The sequence below is a fragment of the Sinocyclocheilus grahami genome, unplaced genomic scaffold, assembly GCF_001515645.1.
Source record: "Sinocyclocheilus grahami isolate Dianchi unplaced genomic scaffold, SAMN03320097.WGS_v1.1 scaffold1679.1, whole genome shotgun sequence".
In the NCBI taxonomy this organism is placed as follows: Eukaryota; Metazoa; Chordata; class Actinopteri; order Cypriniformes; family Cyprinidae; genus Sinocyclocheilus; species Sinocyclocheilus grahami.
This window is the reverse complement of record NW_015506858.1, coordinates 82,665-93,218: the sequence shown is the minus strand read 5'-3', so window position 1 is coordinate 93,218 and position 10,554 is coordinate 82,665. Positions and strand designations below refer to the sequence as shown.

The following is a 10,554-nucleotide window of genomic DNA, read 5'->3' as shown; positions in this document are numbered from 1 at the left end:
CACACACACACACACACACACACACACACACACACACACACACAGAGCTAAATACTATAACCATAACCCTAACAGAATACATTCTGCATCTTTGCTCTATTTACTTTATTTTTACAATGTTTTTACAAATGAGGACATCAGTAAAAAGGCTTTGTCAGATTAAACTCACTTCTATCGATATCGTTGACATGATTGCAAAGATATTATTTAAACTGAGCTGGATGTTGACATCACTGAATTCAATGATGAACTGTCTTTAACTGAAAAATTAGTGTTTACTATTGTCATTTTGCATTATTGACACTATTTTCCTAATTAATGCTGTTCAGTTGCTTTGACACAATCTGTATTGTTAAAAGCGCTATATAAATAAAGGTGACTTGACTTGACTTGACTTCTGGGTACAAATTTGTCCCAATATATCCAATACATAGTACTGCCATGTTTTTACAGTTTGTTTTACATTTTTAAAATTTCTTTTTAAGGATTAAAATATTCTGTACATTACATAATTCATACAGGAAAAGAAAACGCATATGATATACCACAGTATCACTATCTGTTATCATCACTGTACCATAGTACCACCACGGAAATAATAAAATAACTGAGCTGGATGTTGACATCACTGAATTCAATGATGAACTGTCTTTAACTGAAAAATTAGTGTTTACTATTGTCATTTTGCATTATTGACACTATTTTCCTAATTAATGCTGTTCAGTTGCTTTGACACAATCTGTATTGTTAAAAGCGCTATATAAATAAACGTGACTTGACTTGACTTCTGGGTACAAATTTGTCCCAATATACAGTCAAACCAAAAATTATTCAGATAGCAGATATCATTTTTGATGTTTTTTTACTTAGCGGGTGCAGGACACTATAGTTCATTTATGTAAGTGAGGAGAGCAAAATAAAGTAAACTGTGACGTATTACACCCCAAAAGTCTTCATACAGCGGACTAACAGTGAAATTTGGGAGCAAAAATGATCCAGACACTTTGAGCTGAGCATGTTTTGCTCAAGTGTTTTCTCTTTAATTGCTAATGCAAGCTTTTTACACCACAGACTGAACAGAATGAAGCACTGCTTGGTAATTAGTTGAGCTAAATTGGTTTGATCTAATTGTGTTCTTAAATTTAACATCTGATAGCTATTCAGCCGAATTAATTTCAGACCTTTCTATCAAAGTTATCTGACATTATCAAGAGGAGTTTGTTCTGACACAGTTTAACTCGGAGCTCTTCTCATATTTTATTACCATTTTCTAAACTACAGCCAATAAACTGTGATATAATGTGAGAAATGTTGAAGTGTCTGAATAAATTTAGGTTTGACTGTATAGTACAAACACAGGTTTCATAGTCAACTAAAACTCAAATCATTTTTTTTTTTGATAATAATAATTGAAATAAAATCTAAACATATAAAATATTTTTAAAAACATGAAATTATTTTATTTCAGCTAGTTGCCAAGGAAACATTTATCATTTTGATTTAGTTTAACATTCTAAAATAACTAAACAATGTTTAGTCATTTTCATACATTACTTGATGTACTAAAATAACAAAAAATAACACCTAAAACAATATATGTATAATATATATAATAATATATTATTTATTATTTATATTAAATATAATATATTTTATAAAAAACTGTATAAACATCAAATGACTAAGTTACTAAAACTAAAATAAATAAATAAATAAAATCCAAAACATTACTAAAATCCAGTGTTAGGATGGTTATTATGGAAATGTAACAGGTTACAGATTATAAGTTACTCTATTTAAAATGTAATAAGTAGTGTAACGATTTCAATTACTTTATTAAAGTAATGTAGCTGATTACATTTTTTTTCTTTCCTAAATTTCTAATGTCTTCAACTGTTAATCATTTTCAATCATGTAAAGCAGGCAGAGTTAACATTACAGATTTTATACAGTCTATGAGTAGAACTCAACACTGATTAGAAATCGTTTAAGAGATATGATACTCTTTTTGAAATCAAATCTTTGCATAGCTGTGACAGTAAACACTGGCATCTAACAATGTCTTGGAATATCTATATCTTACTAAATAAAGCATATACATAAACCCAGATATGAAATAAAACAGTTATGGAATAAGCATGTGTCCTAAACTCCTGAAACATTGCTGTCTCATATTTTAGAGCAGTCGATGCAAGTTATGAAAGAAATCAATTAAATCTGTAAATGTGTGGGTAAAAAAAATTCAGATGTTACCCACTTTGTGATCGTTAACATTTTCATAAGTAACTGTCATTTAATTACACATTTTTTCTCAGTAACTGTAACTGGTTACAATTAAATTTTTTTGTAATTAAATTTTACGTAATCTAGTTACATGTAACTAGTTACTCCACAACACTGCTCAAATCAACACTGTTATCTCAAGAATGCTTTACCTTCTCAATGTTTCCGTAGAGACAGAAGAGGTTGAAGATGCGAGTGCAGTTCATCTTGGCGGGATGCAGGCCGCTCACCATGGCGACGGAGCTGGAGGTGTGGCTCATGTATGAGGATGTCTGGGGCAGCGGATACGCCACCACCTCCGGGACATCATGAGAGCCGCGCTTGAAGCGGTTATTACCGGGCAGCGGCAGCAGGGGGCAGTGAGAGCCTGCACACACACACACACACACACACACACACACATTAATAAACCTTTCAAACGTTCTATTAGAACACACTGCTTTGGCTGTTGTTTTATATTTAGAGTTTGACTGGCTCGTGTGTCAGTGGTGCTTGAATGAGAGACTGACCGTATCCGTTATCGCTGTACGAGGACGGATGTTCTCCCAGGATGGCCTGCCGCTGTCGGCCTTTACCACGCTCTACAGTAAAACACATTCAACACACACACACACCGACGGTCAATACACCCACATTTACACATTCACTAAGAGAACACAACAGACGCACACATGATCCTGAAGACAATGAAGATCTGTTTAATATCATTAACATTCCTCACTTTACACGACTCGATGCGTGTCTGGATGATTTACTAGAGATGGCTTTTTAATTCTCATTTTCAATCACAATACGATTTGTTTCAATATTTTAATATATAATTTAATTTATATATAATGTATATAATTACACACACACACACACACATATATACTGTATTTATATATATGTATATATATATATATATATATATATATACACACACACACATTATACAGTGCATAAAGTATATATAGAAATTTTCTTTCTTTGAATCCACAAAAATAAAAAATACAACACTGAGAAAAACTGGTGCAGAAACTATTTTTACTCAGAAATTGAAGTAGTAAATTACAAAGAAATGGTAAGTAGGACAGTGAATTTATTTTTTTTAAAAACGTTTTATATTTTTTACATTAAAAAAAAAACTTAAAAAAAAATGTTTTTTTATAGAAAACTCAAATAGTATTTTTTGTTTGTAAAATGTACTCCGATAATCTTTGTAGTATGTACAATTTAGTTGTATTATTTTTGACAATGAGCCAGATTACTAAATACTAACCAAAAAAATTAATTTTAGATAATTAAATATAATTTTAATATTTTTTTCCTTTTGAGAATTTGAGATTAAATGTGCTTCACTGGCATGAAAATAATGTCAAAACACAAACATTTTTTAAGACCATTACTGTACTGTATGTAAAATTTAGTTCTGCATTTCTGTAGCTCAAACAGTAAAGCACTGTGATCACAACACCAAGCTAATGGGTTCAATTCCCAGAAAATGCATGAAATGATTCAATGCAATGCAAATCAGTTTGGATAAAAGCATCTGCCAAATGCATAAAAGTAAATGCAATTTCTTTTTCTGATTTTAGATGAACATGTTCTATCTGAAAATAAAAGCAGTCGACTAGAAACCATTTGCAATATTACATTCACTTTCACATGTCACTGAACCAAACGAAACACAAGAGCTGCTGGGCACCTCGTAAAGGTGAAAGAGGAAAATAAAAGTCATTAAATGTCACAGAAACACTCCTGTACATACTGTGAGACAGACAGATCAGTTTGGATAAAAGCATCTGCCAAATGCATAAAAGTAAATGCAATTTCTTTTTCTGATTTTACATGAACATGTTCTATCTGAAAATAAAAGCAGTCGACTAGAAACCATTTGCAATATTACATTCACTTTCACATGTCACTGAACCAAACGAAACACAAGAGCTGCTGGGCACCTCGTAAAGGTGAAAGAGGAAAATAAAATAATATAAAAAATAAATAAAAGTCATTAAATGTCACAGAAACACTCCTGTACATACTGCAAGACAGACACGCAGAGACAGAGAGAGAGAGACGGGCAGATGTAAAAGGCTTTGTAAATTAGGCTGGATTCAAACATAATCCTCTTTAGATGAAGCAGAAAAACAGTTTTTATGTGGCTTGCAGTTTTTGTAAATAAAAATATGGGACATTTTAGCAAAAACAAAAAAAGGGTTAAATAGAAAAATGTAAATTTCTGGTAAATAGAATTTGTAAATAGAGTTTGTTTTTAGCCAATTTATTTATAATAGTTTATTTTCACATTCAATTCAATATTATGTCAACACTGAAATTGCTGTATAATTTTAGTAATTAAAAATAATTTTCATGTCAGACAGTAAAATGTGAAACATATCTGTAGATTCTCGCAACTAGAAGATAAGGCAAGACACTACAGGTGAATATGGTAAAAATGTAAACTAACATACAGTATATCACCATACTTCAGCTGATTAATCACAGTACATCGAGACAACTGTTTTGTATTACAAGTTTTCTAAAATGTTATGTCTGAATATGCATACTATTAGTTAATTACATATGCACTAAATTGCATAGATTTTCTGAATTTAAATCTGAACAATATATGTAGTACAACAATAAACATTTGAATGTGTATTTTGGGTGTTTTCTGTCCACTTAATAATACATATCTTTAAATAATAGTATCTTTAACTAAGATAATCCATATTTTTTAAACAGTTTTACATTTTATCTATTTGCGTCTGTATATTTCAATTCCAATCCATATCTTTAAAGAGTTTTTCCTCCACTTCAGCAGCACTCACATACACCAAACTTAACAGTTTTATTCTTATCTATATTCTGAAGGATTTTACTGAAGGGATTTTGGATTTCTCATTTTATCACTCCATAAATCAGAAAATACTGTCAACAGACAGAAAAAAACACATTTTCACCATGTTTTTAAGAAAAAACGTTATATAAATCAGTGTGCATGATATATTCACAAACCCCTCAGTAGAAACCTTCAGAATATAGAGAGGAATAAAACTGTAAAGTTTGGTGTATGTAAGTGCTGCTGAAGTGGAGAAAAAACTCTTTAAAGATATGGATTGGTATTGAAATATACAGACGCAAATAGATAAAGTGTAAAAAAAAACAGTGTTTTTTTAATGTTCTGGTCAATTTTTAGATAACATCCAAAATACACATTTCTGTATATGTATTGTAATTGAAATCTATAGACGCAAATAGATAAGACTCAATAAAATAAACACTTAAATGTGTATTTTGTATGTTTTCTTTCTACTAGTAACTAGTCTAAAAGAAGACATATTATTCTACTAAATTTGATCAATGCAAAAACAATGTCCTATAGTGTCTCACCTTAAAAAAAAGTCATGTTAATATTAATAATTTGGTCTAAACCTACAGCTGGGATCGATCAGGCTCCGTGTGTCTGAAGGAGATCTGAGCTTAAGCCATCACATTTCTAATTCTACAAAGTGCTGACGGAAAGTACAGAATGCTGAGAGCGCCGAAATAAAGCGAGACAGACAGAGAGAATGAAGAGAGGAAGAGATGTTTAACACAGAGATACTGTGAATGTCTGATGAGTGTCTTCACATTAGCGTGTGAGTCCAGCTCACGCTCTTATCTTCAGTCAATAACGAAGCAGCACGGAGAAACGCTGAGCAGCCCTTCAGTCTGGAGCCGATCGATGGCTGAACGCTGCTGATAACACTGTTTACACCGCTTTGAGCTGCTGTACGGCTAACACACGCACACGCTTAACTAAAGCCACATAATGCACCACACTGCATTATGGGCCGTCTGCTCCTGAAAGACACAGTAAGAACCTCACACAACACCCTAGCAACCGTCCAGATGCCCCTAGCAACTGCTGCGCACAGGTGAAACCAGCGCACTCACATGATGTGGGAGTTTGAGCTCACGCTCAGGGTGAATCAGGACGAATCTCTGCAGGTAAATCACACTGAAGCTTCATACACCTACATCTGACACAGTAAAACAACCTGATGAATTATTACAAAGGTCTGCAGCTTCACAAGAGATTCCTCAGCATGAAACAGACATCAGAGGTCACCGCTGAAAACCTGCAATCAGAATCACATGAACTAACCAGAAGAACACAAAACACACATCAGATCTGTCATCTCTCATAGACAGCAATGAGCAAGACGTGTCTCTACTAAAGGACCACAGCAATCTCACACATATCTCACGAGATCTCATCAATGTCTCAAACCACTGCAAAATCTGCAATCATGTCATAGACTTCAATATGAAGTCCAACGTTTCTCCTCAAATGATCTGGGTTGCTGTTCACACTAATTATAGAGATCTAGATCATCAGGGGCCTCGGCACACTTACAAGACATGATTTAACATAAGATAAAATAAGCATTAAAATTAATTAAAACTTTAAAATAAACTCAAAATTCAAGACAAAATAATAAAATTTTTCTTTATATATATATATATATATATATATATACATTGTACAATATATCTAAACTTATTTTAGAAAAAAAATTTATTGAAATTTATTTAAATAGTATAATGTATTTTATATCTTAAGATTATATATCTTATATATATATATATATTTTTTAAATAGATACTCAAAAAATATTTAAAAAGTCATGGAAATGAATAAAATCTTAAAATTACACGGACATTTCTATAACAAATACAGTGGAGAAGTCAAAGGTGTAATATACAACCAAAATAGTTACTGAACCCTAAAGAACATTCAGTTCTTTTATCTGGATTGATTCAAATGTGACGGTCATCATATATATATATATTAATAAAATATTTTAAAAGTCATGAAAATAATAAAACCTTAAAAATGCATTGACATATTTATAAAGAATATGTATTTATCTAGCTGACATTTATGTCAAGCTCTAAAAGATTTCACTAGAAATTGCTGAGAAATTGCCATTTGTGAGTAACAAACCTGAACCCATGAACTTTGAATTTACAAAAATCACAAACTGATGATTAATAATTACAATAATAACAAAATTATTATTTTAAATTTAAATAAAAAATTATTCAATAAATTAAATTAATTAATGCAAATATAAATTAACACAATTTATATAATACAATTTTTTAATTTAATTAGTTTTAGTACATTAAACAGTGTTAAAACAGGCAGCTTAAGTCAAAGTGTTAACTGGAGTCAAAGTTTGAGAAGTGCTGATCTGAACTCTGACTGTGACTCATTTGGGTCTGTTTTCAGTTCTTCTGAAGCATTTGACAACATCAGACAAAGCTGATCATTAAACCTAACTGAGAACTCCTGAGGGTCTCCTAAAGAGCAAGGAGTGATAAACACACACACACACACACACACACACACACACACACACACACACACACACACACACACACACACACACACACACACACACACACGTACCTCGGCGCAGCAGGAAAGGTTTGGTGTAGTCCCAGCTGTCGTTGTCATTTCTGATGACGTTGAGGCGTGAGGGCTAGAATGAGAGAGCACAACGGCACTGCATGTGTGTTAGATCCAGCGCTGTGTGTGAGTGTGAGTGTGTGTGTGTGTGTGTGTGAGTGAGTGTGAGTGCGAGTGTGAGTGTGAACGCTGCACATTTACCCGAGCGTATTCGATTTTCAGCGTGCAGCAGCCGGCATAGATGTCGGCCCCGTTGAGGGCAGCTTTGGCCTTCTGAGCGTTCTGGATGGATTCGAACGTGACGGCTGTCAAGGAAAAACTCCACAGAACACACACTTACAACACAACAACAACACAGCTTCAGCTGGGAGTAAACAGCATGTAAACGGGCTGCTGAAGCTCGTCTCGTTGCTGTGTGTTGCTGGGATACATGCACATTTAATGACTGTGTGTTATGTGTGTCCGGGGAGCGAACGTACATCCAAAAGCACAAGCTGATACAAACGAACCTAGCGTCTTAATGAAAGGCTATGACGGTCATGTGAGGTTTAGGGATGTAAATATCATGCTCATCATCAGACTCCACATGTGCAGCATTTCCTTTTAAAATTTAAGATTTAAAAAACAAATGCATTTTCAGATCTTTATATTATGTTTTTAGAGGGTAGTTTATGAAATTTTTACATAAAAAAAGTTTCCAAATTTCCAAAAATAGAAATATAGAAAATAGAAATATTCATGTTATAATTACTAAATGTAAAATTAATGCTAACCTGTCTTTATTTGAAAAAACATAATTCCCAGTGTGCACAAACTTACCATTTTTGTGCACTTTCCATTTCAGCGTTTACTTCTTTTTTTATTCATATTTTTAAGAATTTCTTTATTAGTGAAAAATACCTTGATGGGATAACAGAATCAAGCAGCTGTCATCTAAATGAATCTCTTTATGTTACAGTTTTAATTTTCAAATAATTATCTCATATTTATTCATTTTATCAATTTATCAAATAAATTACTAATTTAGTAATTATATTTTATATTAATAAATATAATATAAAAAAGTCAATATTATATTCATAATATTTTTAAATAAATTTCATTTTTGCATGTCCTTTCACTATATTTAAATAAATTGTATTTTTATTTTTTTTCTGTTTCTTTAAATACATTTTAAATAGTGTGTTTAAATTAACTTATTTGAATAGCTGTTGATTATACACACACACACACGCGTCAAACTATTTTGCAAAATATTTATTTAATATTTTATTCATGCAAATATTTAAGTATTTTGAGAGCATTTACTAATTATTTGCAGTGCTTCATTGGAGTGGGCGGAGCTAAAGAATTAACCTGTTTCAGTTCTCTGATAGGTGAATAGTCTCTGCAGAATTATGGGAAATGTAGTTTTTAACCATGAGTTCTGCTATTAAACACAATTATTTAGAAAATAAGTTGAAATAATGCTGCCTGATGGCTTTGGGAGAAGCATAAACCATCGATTAACAGCCTCTGAAATCATAACTGGTCTGTGTTTAACGGTTTATGGTTAAGTTCTGATTGAAAATCGGCTGGAAGTGTGAGTGAGTGTGAGCACATCATCAGAAGGATATTCCACCATGGCCTGGATCCCGTTCCTCTTGAAGATCACGATGCGCAGCACGTTTCCGATCGGATTACAGACCGTGTACAAAACATCCTAAAGAGGAAGAGCAGAAGCTGTTGAGAGTAGGGATGTCAATTTTCGTTAATTTCCATGATCGATCATCGTTTAAATTAACGATCAATAAATGCCGCTTCCAACCACCAGCGGTGCTGCGGCAAAACACACTGCTGCTCACATGAAGCATTTTAAAGTGAGTATTATGACACAAGTGAGGTACAAAGCTTTGTTTATAAGAGAAATATTGGGTTAGCAGGCAAATGTTACATTGTGACATCGTTCGATACATTTAAAGTCAGACGCGGCTTTGTGTTCTGTTTTGCCAGTGAGTCACGAATTTCTAGAAATTTAATCATATTTATAGCTTCTTTTCCCAAATCCTCACCGTCTCACCCTCTAATTTTGCAGGTTTCTTTTATTGTTATTCACTTTTAATCACTGTTAAAATCGCCTCTCTTACTGTGCAGGTGGGAAATAAAAGATTTAGTGACCATTAATTAAGAATTCGTTCCCTCATTTTAGTTAAATCATGGGTTTTCTAGGGAACAAATTAATGAAACATGGACAGTGGCCACAAATTAATAAGTCGTAGGAGCGCATTAACAAGTTGTAGGAATGAATTATACACAGGCTATATATATATATATATATTAGTGCTGTCAAATGTTTAATCGCGATTAATCGCATCCAAAATAAAAGTTTTTGTAAATATATTTCTATATAATATAAATTATATGAATATGACTATATACATGTAAATATTTTCTAAATATATACTGCATGTGTGTGTGTGTGTGTGTGTGTATTTATATATACATAATAAATAAACACAGTACACATACATATATTATGTAAACAAAAACTTTTATTTTGTATGTGATTAATATCGATTAATCGTTTGACAGCTCTAATATATATATATATATTAGAGCTGTCAGTTGATTAAAATGTTATGGGTTTTCTAGGGAACAAATTAATGAAACATGGACAGTGGCCACAAATTAATAAGTCGTAGGAGCGCATTAACAAGTTGTAGGAATGAATTATACACAGGCTATATATATATATATATATATATTAGTGCTGTCAAATGTTTAATCGCGATTAATCGCATCCAAAATAAAAGTTTTTGTTTACATAATATATGTATGTGTACTGTGTT

At 32.3% G+C, this 10,554-nt stretch overlaps 1 protein-coding gene across 1 annotated transcript in view; it reads right to left on the bottom strand.

Annotated features, from left to right (window-relative positions):
- Window positions 1-2,420: 2,420 nt before the first annotated feature.
- Window positions 2,421-10,554, bottom strand: part of LOC107571998 (heterogeneous nuclear ribonucleoprotein L-like) — a 24,072-nt gene continuing 15,938 nt past the window's right edge. Inside the window, exons 2-6 of the mRNA XM_016258402.1 lie at window positions 9,343-9,428; window positions 7,928-8,024; window positions 7,727-7,799; window positions 2,793-2,864; window positions 2,421-2,650 (exon numbers count right to left, since the gene is read on the bottom strand). Of these exons, the coding sequence (XP_016113888.1) occupies window positions 2,421-2,650; window positions 2,793-2,864; window positions 7,727-7,799; window positions 7,928-8,024; window positions 9,343-9,428 (558 nt within the window). The remainder of the gene's footprint in view (window positions 2,651-2,792; window positions 2,865-7,726; window positions 7,800-7,927; window positions 8,025-9,342; window positions 9,429-10,554) is intronic.